Genomic DNA, 20,230 nt, shown 5'->3' with positions numbered 1-20,230 from the left:
GTATTTACAGTATATTTCACTTAATTATTTTTTTTTTACTTTGTTATTTCTAAAGCTGAACTCATAAATTCCTTTTCACTCTACATTCCTTTGGAAATTTTGTATTTGAACAGTCATTCCAATAAAAATCCACTAAAAGAGGAGGGAGAGGGAGAGCTGGGGGTCAGGGCCTGTGCTCCTTACCGGATAGCCCTCTGTTTTCTTCTGGCACCACTTCAGTAGAGCGTTCCTCTTAGATCCACCATACTCCCGCGCCAGATCAGACAGAGGGTCTGTTCTTTCCACACTAACATCAGGGGACACACACACACACACACACACACACGTACTGTCACTAACACTACATCTGTGCATGTGTTGGAGACCTTTTGGAGTTTTGTGACTAGAATTGAGATGATTGTTCGACATGCATTCCTAACATTAACATTTGTTATTTTCATAAATGTGATTAGCATTGAATGACTTCAGTGTCATTCAAAAGTCCACATTGAAAATATGGGATTCAAAATCTGATTTAAACCTTGAAATGAACACAAGGTGTTAGGATTTTGAAAAAGAAAGAAATGAATAAAACACAGAAATGGTATGGCATAAATTAAATAAGAAATATTTAATCAAATAAGCCACATTTATGAAATTGACTTTGTGAACTCCTTTGTACAGAGGATCAGAATTTTTTTTTTTGTTTTGTTTTTTTGCTTCCAATGAAGCATATTTGGAACATTCTCAAATCATGCTGGATAACATGGTCTTTCAGGTTTTGCACAAACTTGTAAATGTCCTTGTATGTTTGAGTTCATGCTGTCATTAAAGTAAAAGGTGAACATAATAAAATAAGAAATACACACTAATCATTTAATTCAACTTTTCACTGAAATTGTTATGCTGAAAATCTCATTTGTAATTTTTCCATTTTCCAAATGGATTAAGACATTTAAATGACACTGTACATATATGTGTTTGCATATGTGTGTACAACTGTGTGCCAAAGTAAACACTTAGAATCTGAACAAAGTATATACTGTACATGGGAGAAATAATGTCATAACAGTTTGTGCTTGACTTTGGCTGACTTTAACTTGACTGGTTCCATGTTTAACCACTGCTTAAATCCTCACACACATGTAAGAGTGCATCAGTACATCAGGGGCTTCACCCTGCGAGAGACACAGCATGAAAGATAATTAGATTGCCTTGTTGTGTGTTCATGGGAAAATTAGATGACTTGTGGTCATTGAACTGAGAGACAGAACACTGGGTGTAAAGCTTTATTGCTTTATGGCATTTCATGCTGATGTTTGTAAAAATCTGCAGTGAATATTCAATACAATACAGCACTCGATATAAAGTGATTGAGCCAATTCTGTGATCTTTAATAAAAAGCAAAAAATATTTGTAACTTCACTAACCTGGACAAAATAGCTATGTTTTTAAGTCTAATAGTGTCTTTGTGGGTGTACTTAGTTTTCAAGAATTGTCCCTAGAAGTTAACGGTAGCTAAAATCTGACAAAAACTTCCTTTTGGGACATCCAGGGAAAATTATTCATACATATAGGGAAGGACTTTTGGTTTGTCTGTTGCAATTATTATTAGCTTTAAATAAAAAACAATAGAAGCCTATGGTACGTCCTCATTTAGTTAGCTAGGTAGACGTGTGTGTAGTTTAGAGACAAAATTGTCCCAAAAAATGAGCCAAATCTGACAAACCCTCTCTTTAAGAACATTCAGGGACGTCCACAATAAAAAAAAATAAAGAAAAAAAAAATAGATTAATTAAGCAAATACTGCTTTCTTAGAATTCTAGAAATGCAAAAAAGTTTTCTTTTAGGCAACATCCACACTAATCCGTTTTTATTTGAAAACGTCCTGGTTACTTTCGTATCCTCCATTCCCTGATGGAGGGAACGAGACGTTGTGTCGATGTAGTGACACTAGGGGTCACTCTTGGGAGCCCCAAACACCTCTGCTTTTTGAAAAAAGGCCAATGGAATTGACGAGTGGAATTTGCATGCCACTCCCCCGGACATACGGGTATAAAAGGAGCTGGTATGCAACCACTCATTCAGGTTTTGTACTGAGGAGCCGAGACAAGGTCCTGGCCATTTCAGCGGGTAGTTCAGCACCGTGACGACGGCCGTGCACACCTGACATGTAACCCAGAGAACAAGGAAACCACTCTTTTGTTGAAGTTTTGGGTACCACAGCCTCTTGGGCATGCGGCGAAAAATGAAACAAAAGATTCTCCTCCCGGCCCTCCACCGGGGGATGGAGTGGTCTGTCTACCAGCTCCGTAGAAGCGGGTCTCCTTGCCCCGGGTCGCCCGTCTCAGGGGCACTTCGAAGCCTTCCTAGGGTTCTTGGTGGCCGGCCGTGAGACGGGTGGCATCTGCTTCCTGCGGTGGGGTCCACGCCGGGGCCGGGGCGTGGGGGTGGGCTGTGGCGGAGCTGGTGCTGTTGCTGCAGGAGGATGCCCTTGGCGACGAGCAGACGGGGTGCGGGGTCTTGAGCCGCGCCGGGGCAGGATGTATTGAATGGCCTCCATCTGCTGCTTCACTGCCAAGAACTGCTGGGCAAAGTCCTCGACAGTGTCGTCGAACAGGCCAACCTGGGAGATGGGGGTGTCAAGGATCCATGCCTTGTCAGCCTCTCTCATGTAGACCAGGTTGAGCCAAAGTTGGTGTTCCTGGACCACCAGGGTGGACATCGCCTGCCCGAGAGACCGTGCCGTGACCTTCATCGCCCGGAGAGCGAGGTCGGTCACTGAGCGCAGTTCCTGCATCAATCCCGGGTCAGAACTACCCTTGTGCAGCTCTTTTAGCACCTTGGCTTGGTGTACCTGCAGGAGAGCCATGGCGTGTAGGGTGGAGGCGGCTTGTCCAGCGGCAATGTAGGCCTTAGCCGTCAGAGATGACATAAACCTACAGGCCCTGGACTGGAGCCAGGTGGTGGCGCTCTGCAGGCAGAAGTAGCACAGCGAGCGCCTTATCCACCTGGGGGATGACCGAATACCCCTTGGCCGCCCCATCATCGAGGGTAGTGAGAGCGGGGGAGCTGAAAGATCGGGACTGGGTAGTAAAAGGTGCCCCCCACGATCTTGTCAGTTCCTCATGCACCTCCAGGAAGAAAGGAACCGGTGCGGGGCACGGCCGTGAGCGGCACTCTGGGCCCAGGAACCAATCATCGAGCCGCGAGGGTTCAGGGGAGAGTGGAGGGTTCCACTCTAGCCCGACGCTCGCGGCTGCCTGGGAAAGCATGTCCGTCATCTCCGCGTCGGCCTGAGACTGGGCGACAACGCCCAAAGGGGGAAGCCCAGCCGAAGCCTCCGCATCAGAGTGGACAAGCCCACTCTCCGATGCTGCACTCGATAACTCATCGTCTTCCTGGGCCCCGAATAAGAGGTCGAACTCACCCTGAGATGAGCTGGTGGTTTCATCCGAGAGCCCTACCGGGGCAAGCGAGCGTGCTGAGGAATGGGAAGTCCGTGGGGGGTCCCATTGGAGTCCCCAAATCACCCCCAGTGCTAACTGACGTGGCCTCATACCCGTAGGTAGAAGGACCGAGGTGGGGAGCCGCTGGGGTGGCTTGCTTTCTTATGAAGGCAAGCCGTGACCGCAACGATGCCATGGTCATGTTCTCGCAATGAGGACAAGACCCATCCACGAAAAAAGTCTCCGCGTGTGCAGCGCCCAGACACGTCAGACAGCGATCGTGGCCATCAGAAGCGTAGAGATAATGACCGCAACCAGGAATAACACACAAACGGAAAGGCATCTTTAAAAAGACGTTCCGTGTGTGCCGCTCTTTTAGAGTTTGAAAATATACTCTTTTTGATGTTCTGCCGAAGTGCCCAGGGGCGATCTCTGCACTCCACAGGTGCAGAGGGGGAGAAGCCGCTGAAATGCGGCGTAAGATCCAGCAGGTGAGGTGAATGAACTCGGTGGGTGAATTCAGCTCAATGAATAGAACCGCTCAGCTCCAAAGAGAAAATCTGAATGAGTGGTTGCATACCAGCTCCTTTTATACCCGTATGTCCGGGGAAGTGGCATGCAAATTCAACTTGCCAATTCCCATTGGCCTTTTTTCAAAAAGCAGAGGTGTTTGGGGCTCCCAAGATTGACCCCTAGTGTCACTACATCGACACAACATCGAGTGAGTGACAGATAGGGAACTCAATTGTTCTGTTTCCTAAGTATGTCTTTAGTTTTAGTCAGTTTTTGGTGGAGGAAAATGCTGTTCCAGTGTGGATGAGTGGTGTAATGTAGCAAATTCAATGTGTTTTCAAATGAAAATGTATTAGTGTGGTTGTGGCCTTAGGGTCAGGGTTAGTCTATGGTAATTGTAGAAATAGAAGTCTATGGTATGTCCCCATTTACACAGCTAAGTAAATGTGTGTGTGAAGACTGATGCTAACCTTCTCAGGGAATGTCTCTATATGTATATCAGTGGCGTGCACAGAAGGGAGGCTGCAGGGTCGTGAGACCCTTTCGTTCACAAATCTAAAGATTTTTTTTTTTAATAAAAATAAAATAATTAGATCAGTGTTTCCCAAACTGAGGTACGCAAACCCCTCGGGGTATGTGAGGTGACAATGGGGATCCGTGAAACAAATTCTGAGATTTACAGTTTTTTTAGTCTAAAGTAAAAAACTAATTCTCATGAGTTCATATATTTCTCACTGGCAAAATTTTTTTTTTTTTTTGCCCTATATTATATTAAAGGCCAGATAAATAGCATGCAATAACCCTATCTTTTGTGAATAAAAAATATATTTACACGTGCGTTTTACGTGAGTGCCCAACAAACGATATTTGATAGCTAGTAAAATGGATACTTTGCTGTTTTACCAGATATGCACTTGTAAGTCATCCATGTTATTTTATTTTATTGATTTATTTGTTTTAATCACAGTTTGAAATGTAATTTGTATATGGTGAGATGCATAGGGACTTTGATTCAGATAGCATAAGTTCATAAGTTTTGATGACAGATTTCACTTGCAGCCAAATAATAAATAACATTCACATGCAGTAATTTCACTCGCATTTTCTCGCATCCCTATAGCCCTGTTTTGTTTTTGTTTTTATTGTTGCATGATTTTTTTTTCAGCAAATGAGCTCAACCTTGCTGATAGTGTCACATAAAAAAGCACCTTGAGCTGACTGCGCAATTGTGCAGATACTTCCCCGCTATACATGCAATGATGTGCAATTCCTAAAACAGAACCAGCAGCTATTTTTAAGCTCTTATAAACTGCTGGGACTGTGTTCTGCTCCCACGACATGATGAGGGGTTTGCAAGTTAGGCAGTTATGTCATTTGACTTTCTTTCTTTTTCTTAACACAAAGGGAGAAATTGTGAAAAATAATTGTGCTCAGAGATGTCACACAATGGCAGTTTGTGGTGACCATGTCTTTAATCTTCAAATGTAGGGATGCACTGATATGGAATTTCTGGGCCGATACTGATAATTCACAGCTATTTCAGTGTTGTAAAAACATTCCCGCTTTGTAATTTTGTAATTAAATGCCCTATTTGAGCACTGCCCAGTCTTCCATGAGGCAGCCGGTAACTGAGGTAAATTTAGATAACTCACATGTTGACTCATTTCAGTTGTTGTAGATGGTCAACTTTACTATGATCAATTTCACTCATATTTTCTAAACTTTAACTTTAGTTAATTCATTTATCTGTCTTCCTCTCGTGAATGTTTTATGGCACTTGCGAGCCTGCAGTTGTGCCGCACGCCATACTGAATAAATTATAGCCTACACAAGGTGAATACATTTTAAAACTGTCATTATATTAGCATACATTTAAATACATTTTCATCTGCTGTACATATAAATTGTGCTGGGAAACAGTTGGTGTCTTTTGTGTTTTAACTAAAGGATTAAATATGAGGATTTTATGAGGACGATTAGTAGTAGGACTGTAAATAATACTGTTTAATAATGTCATTTGTATGTATTTTTCTATTTCAGAGAGATGGGTGCTGTGTTTTATCCCTGTTTAATTTGCTTCATGCTTCAGAAAGTAATAGTTTTTAGACAATAACATTTTTTGCATTGTTGAAATTTTTCAGCAGCATTTATTATTTTAGGGATTGTCTTGGTTCAAATACAGAAAACAGTGGTATTCTTTTTGAGTATTGTAATGCCAAATATCTCAAGACAATGATTTATATACTGTAGGGTGGAGTTAAAATAATATAACCTGTTATTTCTGTATAATTCTAGAATTTACATTCATAAGACTTGATTTTATTATGGAATGACATACTGTTGAAATGCAGTTTCACTGTGATTGATGTCTTTTCTTTTGCCTTTAGTGAGGAACTCCTCAACAGAGCCACATCACTGAATGGTAAAAGTTTTCTCATCAATGATTACAAATGTCCACCTTTCCAAGCGTTTGTATCTATAGGGTTTGCAAATACATGAATGAAGCAAACATGTTGCAGAACAAAAAACAGATGGAAATAAATGTTGCCTGTACACTGACTGATGCACATTAATTACTCCAGAAAAAAAGTTCTTATGAAATATTTTGTAAGCCTGCTGATTATTAACCCTTAAAAGGGCAAGAATATAAAAAACACCTCATAAAATAATTAATGAAACAAATTAATTTATTGCTATTTTCTAACATATTAAATTTTTTTCTTCAACTGATTTTGCAGCATGTAGCCTATTTTTCATGAAAACAGGTAGGAACATTTGCCATGAGGTCAGTGGACTTCTCACAATGCTGCCATGTTACTTTAAATTAAGATTGTGAATTGATGCCTGAGTTTTAATACAAAGTCACATGACCTCAGTATTTGCAGGGACCCTATTTTCAATCATTTTCACAGAAATGTGGCCAACTTATTCACTGTTCCTTGCTTCAGCCTCTCAAATGCTGTATTGCCCAGGAAACAAAAACCTTTATAGGGTTTTAAAGTCGTCATAAGAGTTCTTATAGCATTGGGAATACTCATGTGACCAGATAAGATTTGATACTGAAGAGGGTAATATGGCAATATTTTAACTGCATTGTATTTTTATTGCAAGTTTTTCTGTGAGCCCCAGTTGAAGACAGAAAACGTCATGGTTACTTGTGTAACCTCCATTCCCTGATAGAGGGAATGAGACGTTGTGTCGATGTAGTGACACTAGGGGTCACTCTTGGGAGCCCGAGACACTTCTGGTCTTTGATAAATGGTCAATGAAAATTGGCGAGTGGTATTTGCATGCCACTCCCCCGGACATACGGGTATAAACGGAGCTGGTATGCAACCACTCATTCAGGTTTTATGCTGAGGAGCCGAGACAAGGTCCGGCCATTGCAGCGGGTAGTTCAGCGTTGTGGCAGGAGGGACACAACGTCTCGTTCCTTCCATCAGGGAATGGAGGTTACACAAGTAACCATGACGTTCCCTATCTGTCACTCACTCGACGTTGTGTCGATGTAGTGACACTAGGGGTCCCTATACGAAATGCCACAACTGGCTGAACTGTGTTACGTGAACTGGCAGTGTGTGGTGGGCAGACCACTGTGTGCCTCATAGCCAGCACACCAGGTCGACACGTAACCTCCCCCAACATAGTTATGAGTGTCGAACGGCCCTTCGGGGACAAGTTGACTACCCAAAAGATAGAGACAGGCTTAACCCAGTCGTGGCCTCTTTTCCCCTTCTCTTTTTCCACTCCCTAAAAAAGAAGAGGGATTATCCGACTGGGCCTCCAGGTCTAGTCGGGGATGTCCCTCCCAAGGGGAAGACACTGTGGAGACCACACCTCACCCAAAGAGAGGGGGGGATATTTAAGTGGAAAAATACGTCACATGGTCTTTCCGACCATGTGGAGAGTCTTCAAGGTAGATCATACCCAACGGGGGAGGAGTTACTACAAACATGGAGACTGGGGCAGAGGGGCTCTGCCCAAGGAAGATGCAGTTTGCCAACAGGGAAACGAATTAGCTGAAGATATATATTGCATGGGGTTAGCCTTACAGGGAACCGCCACATGCGGAGCACCTACCCCAAAACAGGACTCTTAGTTAGCACGTGTACTGGGCTGGCAGCGAGTCTCTCCAAAAATTCGACTGCCACAGGGCTCGGAGGCAGTCAACCAGGGAACAAAGTTTGTGAACATTACTGGAAATTAAATGGCGCACATTTTCAGCTCAAAAGAGGTGGAAGGAGCTATGTGCAAGCAATACACCCGGATGGCTATCCTGGGCTTATCCACTTGTATTGCGTGCCACTACCTGGGACGAAACAGGTTCCACCCGGAGGTTGTAGAACCTTGCAAAGGTGTTGGGTGTTGACCAGCCTGCTGCTCTGTAAATGTCTGTTAGAGAGGCACCCCTGGCCAGGACCCAGGAGGCCGCTACACCCCTGGTAGAATGGGCTCATAGCCCTACCGGGGGCGGCATGTCCTGGGCGTGATATGCCATAGTTATGGCGTCAATGAGCCAGTGGGCGATCCTCTGCTTGGAGACAGCACTTCCTTTCCGCTGTGCACCAAAGCAGACAAAGAGCTGCTCAGAGATCCTAAAGCTCTGCGTGCGATCCAAATAGATGCGTAAAGCACGCACCGGACACAGCAACGGCAGGGCTGGGTCTGCCTCCTCCTGGGGCAGCACTTGCAGGTTCACCACCTGGTCCCTAAAAGGGGTGGTGGGAACCTTGGGCACATAGCCCGGTCAGGGTCTCAGGATCACGTGAGAGTAGCCCGGACTGAACTCCAAGCACGTTTTGCTGACAGAGAACGCTTTCAGGTCTCCTACCCTCTTGATGGAAGTGAGCGCAGTCAGGAGGGCAGTCTTCAAGGAGAGTGCCTTAAGTTCGGCTGATTGCAAAGGCTCAAAGAGGGCTCTCTGTAGACCCTGAAGAACTACAGAGAGGTCCCATGAGGGAACGAGGCGTGGTCTGGAGGGATTCAGCATCCTGGCGCCTCTTAGGAACCTGATGATCAGGTCATGCTTCCCTAAGGACTTACCGTCGACTGTATCGTGGTGTGCTGCTGTTGCGAGGAACATAAGGTCCGAGAACCACGTCTGGGTGGGCCAGTAGGGTGCTACCAGGACGATCTGCTCCTCGTCCTCCCTGACCTTGCACAGCGTCTGTGCAAGTAGGCTCACTGGGGGAAACGCATATTTGCGCAGGCCAGGGGGTCAACTGTGTGCCAGCGTGTTTATGCCGAGGGGGGCCTCGGTCAGGGCGTACCAGAGCTGGCAGTGGGGAGGATTCTTGGGAGGTGAACAGGTGCACCTGTGCCTGTCCGAATCGACTCCAAATCAGATGGACCACCTGAGGGTGGAGTCTCCACTCTCCCCTGAGGGTAACCTGTCATGACAGCGCGTCCGCTGTAGTGTTGAGGTTGCCCGGGATGTGAGTGGCTCGCAGCGACTTGAAGTGCTGCTGACTCCAGAGGAGGAGACGGCGGGCGAGTTGTGACATACAATGAGAGCGCAGACCGCCTTGGTGGTTGACATATGCTACCATTACCGTGTTGTCTGTCTGAACTAACACATGCTTGCCCTGGATCAACGGCCGAAACATCTGCAGGGTGAGCAGAATTGCCAACAACTCGAGGCAGTTGTCCACAAGTGCCCGTCCACAAGCCGGTGGCTGCGTGCCCATTGCAAACAGTGCCCCAGCCCGTTTTGGAGGCATCTGTCGTGACCACGACACGCCTGGAGATCAGTTCTAGGGGAACACCTGCCCGTAGAAACAAGAGGTCGGTCCAAGGGCTGAAAAGATGGTAACAGACCGGCGTGATGACCATGCGATGTGTTCCGCGGCACCATGCCCATCTCGGGACTCGAGTCTGAAGCCAGTGCTGAAGCAGTCTCATATGCATCAACCCGAGCGGGGTGGCCACCACTGAGGTTGCCATATGCCCCAGGAGCCTCTGAAAATGTTTCAGTGGAACCGCTGTTTTCTGTTTGAACGCCTTCAAACAGGCCAACACCGACTGGGCGCGCTCGTTCGTGAGGCACGCTGTTGAAGAGACTGAGTCCAACTCCAAACCGAGAAAAGAGATGCTCTGAACCGGGAGGAGCTTGCTCTTTTCCCAGTTGACCCGAAGCCCTAGTCGGCTGAGGTGTGAGAGCATCAAGTCCCTGTGTGCGCACAACATGTCCCGAGAGTGAGCTAAGATTAGCCAGTCATCGAGATAGTTGAGAATGCGAATGCCCACCTCCCTTAAGGCTGCCTCAGCGACCTTCGTGAAGATGCGAGGAGACAGGGACAGGCCGAAAGGGAGGACCTTGTACTGATATGCCTGACCCTCGAATGCAAGCCGCAGGAAGGGTCTGTGTCGAGGAAGGATCGAGACGTGGAAGTACGCGTCCTTCATGTCTACCACCACGAACCAATATTGATGCCGGATGCTCGCCAGAATGCGTTTTTGCATCAGCATCTTGAACGGGAGTCTGTGTAAAGCCCGGCTCAGTACTTGCAGGTCCAAGATTGGCCGCAACCCACCACCTTTTTTTGGTACGATGAAGTAGGGGCTGTAAAACCCCTTCTTCATCTCGGCCGGAGGGACAGGTTCTATTGCGCCCTTCCGTAGGAGGGTAGCGATCTCCGCGTGCAAGGTAGCAGCGTTTTCGTCCTTCACCAAGGTGAAGTGGATACCGCTGAACCTGGATAACGTAGCCGAGTCGGACGGTCCAGACCAGCCATCGCGATGGAATGGAAAGCGCAAGCCACGCGTCCAAGTTCCGTGCAAGGGGGACCAAAGGGACAACGTCGTCGGTAGAAGGTCCTTCTAGCTTGAGGTACCACACCATGTCGTGGCCGTGCTGAGTCTAGGGACATCGACTCAGGCTCCTTGTGACCACCCCCGGAACAGCCTGGGACGGGGGAGGAAGAGGCCTGTCCTCATGACCCGTGGAGACTGTCACATCAGGGATGGATTTGTGCCACAGCTGGGCACTCAGGGGCAGGAGACCGCCGCTGGAGCGCAAAAACTGCCAAATAGAGTGGTGGACGGTGGTCGTGATGACGGCCATGCACACCAGATACGTGACCCAGGGAACAAGGAAACCGCTCTTGCTGAACTCTTGAGTACTGCAGCCACTTGGGCATGCAACGCAATTAAATGCAAAGGTAACAAAAAGATCGACTGGGGGATGGAGAGGTCTGCTTACCAGCTCCAGAGCAGCGGGTTTCGTCATCCCTGGGTCGCCCGTCTCAAGGGCACTTTGAAGCCTTTCACGGGTTCTTGGCGGCCGTGAGATGGGTGGTGTCTGCTTCCTGTGGTGGGCTCACGCCGGGGCCAGGCCGGGCCAGGCCGAAGGGGCGGGCTGTGGCGGAGCCAGTGCAATCACCGCAGGGGGACGCCCTTGGCGATGAGCAGACGGGGTGCGGGATCTTGAGCCGCACCGGGGCAGGATATGCCGGATAGCCTCCATCTACTGCTCCACCATCGAGAACTGCTGGGCAAAGTCCTTGACAGTGTTGCCGAATAGGCCAGCCTGGGAGATGGGGCAGCAAGGAACCGTGTCCTGTCGGCCTCACTCATCTCGACCAGGTTGAGCCAAAGGTGGCGCTCCTGGACCACTAATGTGGACCTCGTCCGCCCGAGAGACCACGCCGTGACCTCCGTCGCTCGGAGAGCAAGGTCGGTCACCGAGCACAGTTCCTGCATCAATTTGGGCACCCGTACCAGGTGGCGGCACTCTGTGGGCATAGGTGCACCGTGAGCGCTTTTATCCACCGGGGGATTGCCAAATAGCCCTTGGCCGCCCCACCATCGAGGGTAGTGAGGGTGGGGAAGCTGAAAAGATCGGGACCGGGCAGTAAAAAAGTGCCTCCCACGACCTTGTCAGCTCTTCATGCACTTCCGGGAAGAAAGGAACGGGGGCGGGGTGTGGCTTTGAGCGGTGCCACGAGCCCAGGAACCAATCATCAAGCCACGAGGGTTCAGGGAAGAGCGGAGGGTTCCACTCTAACTGACACTCACGGCTGCCCGGGAAAGCATGTCGTCATCTCCGCGTCAGCCTGTGACTGGGCAATCGTCCCCGAAGGGAGGAGCCCAGCTGAGGCTTCCGCGTCCGACTGGACGAGCCCACTCTCCGATGCTGCGCTCGAGAGCTCATCACTTTCACGGGCTCCGAATAAGAGGTCGAACTCGTCATGAGACGAGCCGTCGGACTCATCCGGAAGCCCGATCAGGGCAGACGAGTGTGCTGGGGAATGGGAGGTCCGTGGGGGGATACCCGGCGGAGGCGGTCCCATTGGGGTCCCCAAATTGCCCCCAGTGCTAGCCACGCTGGCCTCATACCTGTGGGTAAAAGGACCGAGGCGGGGAGCCTCTGGGGTGGCTTGCTTTCTTACGAAGGCAAGCCGCGACCGCATCGTTGCCATGGACATGTCCTCGCAATGAGTACATGATCATCCATGAATGCTGTGTCCGCGTGAGCAGTGCACAGACACGAAAGACAGTGATCATGACCGTCAGAAGGCGAGAGATAACGAGCGCAACCAGGAATAACACACAATCGGAAAGGCATCTTTAAAAAGACATTCCGTGTGTGCCGCTCTTTTAGAGAAAAATACTCTTTTAGAGAAATATACTCTTATTTCTGCCGAAGCGCCCAGGGGCATTCTCTGCAGTGCACCAGTGCAGAGGAGGGAGAAGCCACTGAAATGCAGCAGAGGTGAATGAACAGTCGTGGGAATAAAGCTCAGTGAGCATGACCGTTCGGCACCGAAGAGAAAATCTGAATGAGCGGTTGCATACCAGCTCCTTTTATACCAGTATGTTCGGGGGAATGGCATGCAAATACCACTTGCCAATTTTCATTGGCCTTTTATCAAAGACCAGAGGTGTCTCGGGCTCCCAAGAGTGACCCCTAGTGTCACTACATCGACACAACGTCGAGTGAGTGACAGATAGGGAACTTACAGATGTTGGCCTCAACCTGTGTCAACATGGACAGACGTCTATTCCAGTCCTACCTACACCACACCAGAATCTTTTCTGCTTATATACATATGGATGACTGTCTACTTGCATGTTCTCTTCAAAATTAGATGTATGCAAATAGAACTTTGAATATTGCAAGAGCAAAGAACTATCTATCTTTTGCAGAACACAAACTATTTTTTAGAAGAATATTTCAGCTCTGTAGGTCCATACAATGCAAGTGAATGGCAGCCAGATCTTTGAAGCTCCAAAAAGCAGATACATGCACTTTAATTTTCAATGGTGTGAATGACGTAGATTCAACGTGACTTCGATAAGCAAAAAGATGTAGAATTAATGTCGGACATCAACGTTGTTTTAGTGCTGCAGGAGACGTTGATTCTATGTCAGTCTGCTATCTGGGTTCTCATTTGAAAAATGTATCATTTAAAAGCTTGGAATTTGGACTTACTGCTATTTAATGTTTGGCTTATTTAACATGAACCAGAAATGTGCCTATTTTACAGATGAATGCTGATGTGAATGACAAATAAATGACAATACACTTGCATAAATTGAATGGTGCCCATTTATATGAGTGTTTACGTTAATCCTGATGACTCGCTCACAGAGAGAGAATAATGAAGTTCAAACAGCTGTATTATATCAAAATGAAGTGATAAACAGAATGTAACTTAAATTAAACAACAAAACACACAATGCAAACCTTAATCTCTGTATAAATAGTGTAATATCTATGAAAGCAGCCAGTCTGCGAGTGCAGCGTTGGTTTGTGTGATTATGTGTTATGTATGTGTCTCATTCACAGACGCTTGTTACAGCGCTCATCTGTAACAGTTCCACTGTATAATTTATGAAAAATGAACACAACAATCAAAATGGGAATAGGTAACATCATACATATCGAATAGTCATGAGTCATAACGTTAGAAAAGTCTCAATCTCGAGTCACTCTGAGAATTATTTCAATATAAACTGACCGTGTTAGGTTGTATTTGGACTTGTTTTAATTGCAATGCTGTGCTACAAGTAACGATGTGCTATTTCCCACATTTTGTTAATGTTTCATGAAGCAATAAGTGAAAATGATCGCCCCCAAAATAACATAAATTACATACATGTTTTTGTCGCATTCTCATTTATTGCATCATGAAACATAAACAGAATATTGGAAATGGCATATCGTTACTTACAGCTGATGATCCCAAATTAAAACCAGCCCCAAAACAATGTAATAAGGTGCAGAGATGTTGAAATAATCTGAGTGACATGAGTTTGTCTTTCAATCACACCGTCTTTGAGGCTGCCCGAGTCCCTGCCTGAAGGAAATAAGCTGCAGTCAGTCAGAGAATCTCAGGCAAGCAAATTAACCGTGACAAATTATTGGCGAAAATATCGTCAGTAATTCCATTATTGCTGCAATAATAATATTTAGATTTTCCCGGTTATCGGGCAATAATAAATTGCCCGCCGATAGATCTGCATCCCTATTCAAAAGGACACAAAAGTATAATTCAGTAGTCTAATAAATTATTCCATGAGACTCACGATTATTATGAAAGCAAACTATAAGGTCTAGTGAGAACTACAACAAAATCTAATGTATTATTTAGTGAAAATATTTAGTGAAAATCTCCTATGTAACAGTTTACGCAGCCCCCTTGTGACACTGGGCCGTTCTAGTAAACTAGTTTAATTTATCTAAAAGCAGATCCTCCACAGCAATAGCGACAACAGAACAAAACACAGCTGCTCACAAAATTAAAATCTAAAGAGTTTGTAGTCAAAGAATTGATGCATTACTATACCCAGACTTATTTTTTTGAACGTTTTTGGACCGGTGCCAGTTCACAGTGGACTGAAGGAGTTAGTTCACACAACGGACAGAGTTACCTGCGTGATGCCAAAAATAGAAAACAAGCAATAGATAGAATGTACCATCGCTCGTCACTGCTGGTTAGAACAAAAACTCAGATTAACATAGAAAATATACCTTTTATCGCGTGTTGTTTGCCGTCAGGTTAGGACATGGTGTGTCTGTGACTGCCTGTAGTGTCCTGTATGTTACTGTTTAATTTTCGAGTACTCTGTTCAAAAAAATAAGGCTGAGCATAGAAATGCATCAATTCTTTGACTACAAATTCTTCAGACATGTTTAGTAAGTTCTGTTCTCTGTTTTGTGTGCAGCTGTATTGGGTTCTGTTGTTGCTATCGTGTGGAGGACCTGTTTTTAAATAAACAAAACAAGTTTTCGCTTAAATGCCCCAATGTCGCGAGAGGGCTGCGTAAACTGTTGCTCTTGTGCCCTATCATGAATGCACACAAGAGATCAACGGTCAGTGAACATTTTCACTATATAATACATTCGATTTTTTTTTCTCACCAAACGTATGCTTTCATAACAATCATAAGTCTCATGGAATAATTTACTTCTGAATTATACTTTTGTTTCCTTTTGAAGCTTGAAAAGGTGGTCACTAAACTGCCATTTTATGACATCAATGAGCACAAAACTTTTTCATAATTTCTCCCTTTGTGTTAAGAAAAAGAAAGAAAGTCATATAGGGTTATAACAACACAGGGGTGAGTAAACAATGACTGAATTTAAATTTTTGGGTGAACTAATCTTTTAATAATCTCACAATAACAGTAATAATGTGTCATTCTAAGATTTCTTTGTAAATCGCAAAAGCATTAAAGAAAATTAAGCGGAGGTGGCTTCAACAGCAGATCGGAGGTGGATTCCTATTGCAAGTGATCCTCTCTATGCCCTGCTCTGAGCCCTTGAATTGGGTACTCTGAAGGGAATATTGCATTACTGTATGAATGTACCCTTCGCTCACACTCTTGTGAAAGGGCCCTTTGAGAAAAAAAATATTTTCTCACTTTTGTTTGGAATGAGCTTTTGAATGGCATCCCCTTCTCGCAGCAGTGCCCTTCAAGGGAGCAAAAATGCAGTTTGGAATTCGCCCTGAATTCATTGAAGTGGTGTTGCCTCAGAAGAGCAACAAGTTAAACAAAAAGTCCACTCTGTATTGTATTGTATTGTAAGTTGATCAAAAGAATAAAACTTGATTGGTATAGCATTTCTGACATCGCACACTTGCAGTGTAGACAGCTTTATTGATTATAATGAGAGCAATCCCGTCGCTTTTAGTGTAGAAAGAAATTTTATATGTCTTTCATAGAATACTGTCATTAACTGAAGGTGCTGTCTGATTCAGCCAAAACCAGTTTGTTTTTTGATAAAACTAATAAGCCATTAGATTAATCACTTTCAAAATAGTACCATGGTATTACCATTTTTTTGGACGTTAAGTCTACCATCTTGGCAACATGGTAACATCTTGACACCATCATTGTACCGTGGTTCCGCCACATTATTGCTGTAAGGTCCTAAATATTAATGCCAGAATATAGTTGTGACGAGGAGGAGGGTGTGGCCGGGCCAAGAGGATGCAGCCTCTGAGTTGCCCAATCAGCGGGAGAGGGATAAAGGAGGAGCAAGGGACGCCAGAGAGAGAGACAGAGAGAGAGACATACATGCGGCCACTCTGTGTGTGTGTGTTCGTCGATGTGTCATTATGATTTCAGCTCAGCGTTTGTGTTAAAGTCTTGTTGTTTGTTACTCCAGTTCCAGCATCATACTTTCCCAACTGTTACACTGGTGCTGAAACCCAGGAAAGGAGGAAGAGCATGCTGTCTGGGAGAACTCGCTGCTGCTGTCTGGCAGGAGGCGGAGGAACCGCTGCCATCCTCCAGGAAGCGGAGGAGCCATTGCCATCCGCCAGTAAAATAGTAAAATAATATTACATTAATATGAAAGGAAATTGAGTGAAAGTACTATAAGAAGTGTCAGTTCTGGGAACATAGGGACACCATGCGAGGATCGGACGTGTGAACGGCAAGCTCTGTGCACTTTGCTATTTTTAACACTTTTAATGACATAAACTGGTGAGATTCAATACACTCTGTTCCATAACTGTTCTAGTAGGACAATATGCTAAAGAATTCAAAATCCTCGGGCTCTGGAGATATTAAAAGACATTTACGTGCTCAAGCTGACACCCCTGAGCAGGCCACAGGCCAGAGAGTCGATTTGGTCAGAGAGATCCGGAAAATGCGGCGAGAGATATTGAACATGCCGGCAGTGCTGACTTGGAGGATCTTGCTGTGATACGTCGATCGATCACTGCCATGGAGGCGAAATTTACTGATGTGGTCACAAGAGTGGGGGATGTCGAGAAATGGATCGATTATCTGGAGTCATCGGAGAGGGAATTGTCTGCTAATCCGCTAGCAACCAAGGTGGATTTGGAGCATGTCTGAGAGAAGTTGGAGGACATGGAAAACCGTAGCCAGCGGAATAACGTCTGTATCATGGGAGTCCCGGAGGGAGTGGAGGGACAGAATATGGTGGAATTCCTGGATGGACTCTTTCCGAGTCTGCTCGACATAGAAATCAAGCTGGAAATCAAGCGAGCTCACAGGGTTCTGGCTCGGCGATCCACTGAGGGAGACAGGCCTCGATCAAATTTCTGAGATCATCTGATAAAGATCTTGTGTTACGTGAGGCGAGGAGTAAAGGAAGGCTTTCTTGGCAGAACCACAGCATTTTCTTGTTCCCAGACTTTGCGAACTCGACAAGAGAGAAACGTGATCGATTCAAGGAATGCAAGAATCTTTTATATCAAGAGAAGGTCGCTTTTGCACTGATATTCCCGGCCAAATTGAGAATAGATGATAATGATGGCCATAAAACATTCACATGCCCACAGCAAACGATGTCCGTCATAAAGTCAATGCAGTGAGTAATTTATCTGGTGGTACTCACGTTGAAGCCGAGTGGACCGGCTCACTGAACATTCGCTTGACTGTTTGAAGATTCTGCGCACTCTTTTAGTGCTGGTTCTGCCTAGAGGCTGTAGTTTATTTTGTAGAGAAACACACCTTTGGGACGATTTTGTGGATGAATCTACACACTCTTTGTGCTTATTCCGTCTATCGGCTGGAGTTTATTTTGTGGAGTGTTTCTGGTAAAGTCATTGGAGTGAGTAAGTCATTTGCTTATACTCATGTCGCACCAAGTGGGCCGGCTCACTGAACATCCGCTTGACAGTTTGAGGAACCTGCACGTTTTTTTTATGCTGGTGCCCCCTATCGGCTAGAGTTTATTTTGTGGAGTATTTCTTGCAAAGTCATTGGAGTAAGTCATTTGCTTGTACTCATGTTGCAGCCAAGTGGACTGGCACACTGAACATTCGTTTGACTAATTGAAGAATCTGCGTGTTCTTTTTGTGCTGGTTCCGCCTAGTGGCTGGAGTTTATTTTGTAGAATATCACACCTTCAGGACAGTTTTATGGATGAATCTACACGCTCTTTGTGTTTATTCTACCTATTGGCTGGAGTTTGTTTTATAGATGATCTTTTGCTGTGTTGAAACACCAGACTTGAGCAATCCGATGGCAAGGTTGTTGCAAGGGCTCTCGTAGGCATGCATGGACTGTTTGAGTTTGGAGGGATGGATGCCAGTTGGCGCTGTCATGCGCGGGGTTAATGCACACGTTTTTCTTTTTGTTCTAAGGGATGTTCAGGGTTTGATTGTTGCACTAATGTTGGAATGTGGTCTTTATAACCTTGTCTTTGACACACAATACATTTTTTCTTATATGTCAAAATGTCAAATGTTAATAAGAGTGGATTGTCTCTCTCCACGTGGAATGTGAATGGGTTGGGGCACCCCATAAAAAGAAGGAAGGTTATTTCTCTTCTTAAGAGTAAGAAATATGATATAGTGTTTCTTAAAAAAAGCACCTTTCTCTGCAGGAAGCTAAAAAATTTGAAAGATATAGGGTGGGCATTTTATTTATAGTGCTGGCTCAAGTAAGAGCAGGGGAGTCATTACCCTGATAAGTAAACATCTACAATTCAAATGTCTCAAACAGAGTAAAGATAAATTAAGAAGAGTCATTATTGTTTTAGCTGAAATTCAGGGACAAAATCTTATTTTGGCTAATATTTATGCACCTAACGTCCTAACTTAGGGCTTTTTTATAGATCTTGAAGGGATGTTGCAAGCTGCTGGCACCCCTCATGATATACTATTGGGAGGAGACTTTAATATTTTGATGGACTCAGTATTTGATCATAGTGAAGCAAAAGTGTGCAAGCCCCCTAGAGCAACATTGACGCGTCACAGGATGTGTAAAATCTTGGTCTTACATTTATTTGGAGACTTTTGAACCCATCTGGTAGGGACTATAAATGTTTTTCTTCAGTCCATAAGATTTACTCTAGAATAGATTTTTTTTTTATATCTAAGTTTCATATAATTGTCGTTGATTGCTCAATTGGAAACATTTTAGTCTCAGATCACGCCCTGGTGTGTTTAGAGGTGTTGCCACACATGAAGAATAGGAAATCATATAGTTGCCGCTTTAATGTATCCCTCTTGCAAAATCCTGATTTCCAACAAATGCTAAAGGCTGAAATCAATGTCTATATGGAGACCAACTGGTCCTCAGTATCCTTTATGGGCGTGACTTGGGAGGCACTTAAGGTGGTTCTTAGGGGTCAGATTATACAGATGCCGCTTTCACCAAGAAATCCAAAGCACAAGTACTCGTGGAATTGGAAGGGAATATTAAAAGTCGCGGTCCCCTCCGCACATGCGTTCATCCAGAGATGTCATCGCACTTGGATCAGAGCCAGACGGACTGTCAAGGCCCAAGCCGATTGCCACTGGTCTAAGCCTCCCGTGTACATTGTAGGTCAAAAGTGTGGCTTTCTTCTAAGGATATTCCTATGCGTTCAGTTTCTAATAAACTCGCTCCCAAATTTATTGGCCCTTTTACTGTTACCAAAATCATTAGCCCGGTAGCAGTTCGTCTCAAATTACCCCCCGCCATACAAAAGGATTCACCCCACTTTCCACGTTTCCAAAATTAAACCGGTCATTCATTCTCCCATTAATCCGCCTGCCCCTGTTCCCCCACCGCCGCGCCTCGTAGACGGGGAACCCGCTTATTCGGTCAAGCGCATTCTGGATTCTAGACGGAGGGGGCGCGTTTTCCTGTACCTGGTGGATTGGGAAGGTTACGGTCCAGAGGAGAGGAGTTAGGTCCCAGCCCGGGACATACTTGACCATTCTCTCATTGACAGCTTTCATCAGCAGCAGGTCACCCGTCCTGAGCGCGCCGAGAGGCTGCTGGTTTGTTTCTGTGTGTCTCCCTCATGTTGTTGCTGGTGCGGAGTTAATCATGTGGCAGCGTTGCCTAGCAACGCTCATTACCAGCCGCTGCTTGAT

The 20,230-nt window shown here is 45.5% G+C and overlaps 1 protein-coding gene across 3 annotated transcripts in view; it reads right to left on the bottom strand.

Moving 5' to 3' along the window:
• The window catches only part of specc1 (sperm antigen with calponin homology and coiled-coil domains 1), a 208,956-nt gene that overhangs the window by 67,363 nt on the left and 121,363 nt on the right, over positions 1–20,230 (bottom strand). For all 3 annotated transcript variants that reach the window (XM_051664237.1, XM_051664249.1, XM_051664260.1), the window contains one exon: positions 184–286. In XM_051664237.1, the coding sequence (XP_051520197.1) occupies positions 184–286 (103 nt within the window). The remainder of the gene's footprint in view (positions 1–183; positions 287–20,230) is intronic.

Source organism: Myxocyprinus asiaticus, chromosome 3 (genome assembly GCF_019703515.2).
Source record: "Myxocyprinus asiaticus isolate MX2 ecotype Aquarium Trade chromosome 3, UBuf_Myxa_2, whole genome shotgun sequence".
NCBI lineage: Eukaryota > Metazoa > Chordata > Actinopteri > Cypriniformes > Catostomidae > Myxocyprinus > Myxocyprinus asiaticus.
The sequence above is the reverse complement of the archived record's forward strand: the minus strand, read 5'-3'. Positions and strand labels throughout refer to the sequence as shown.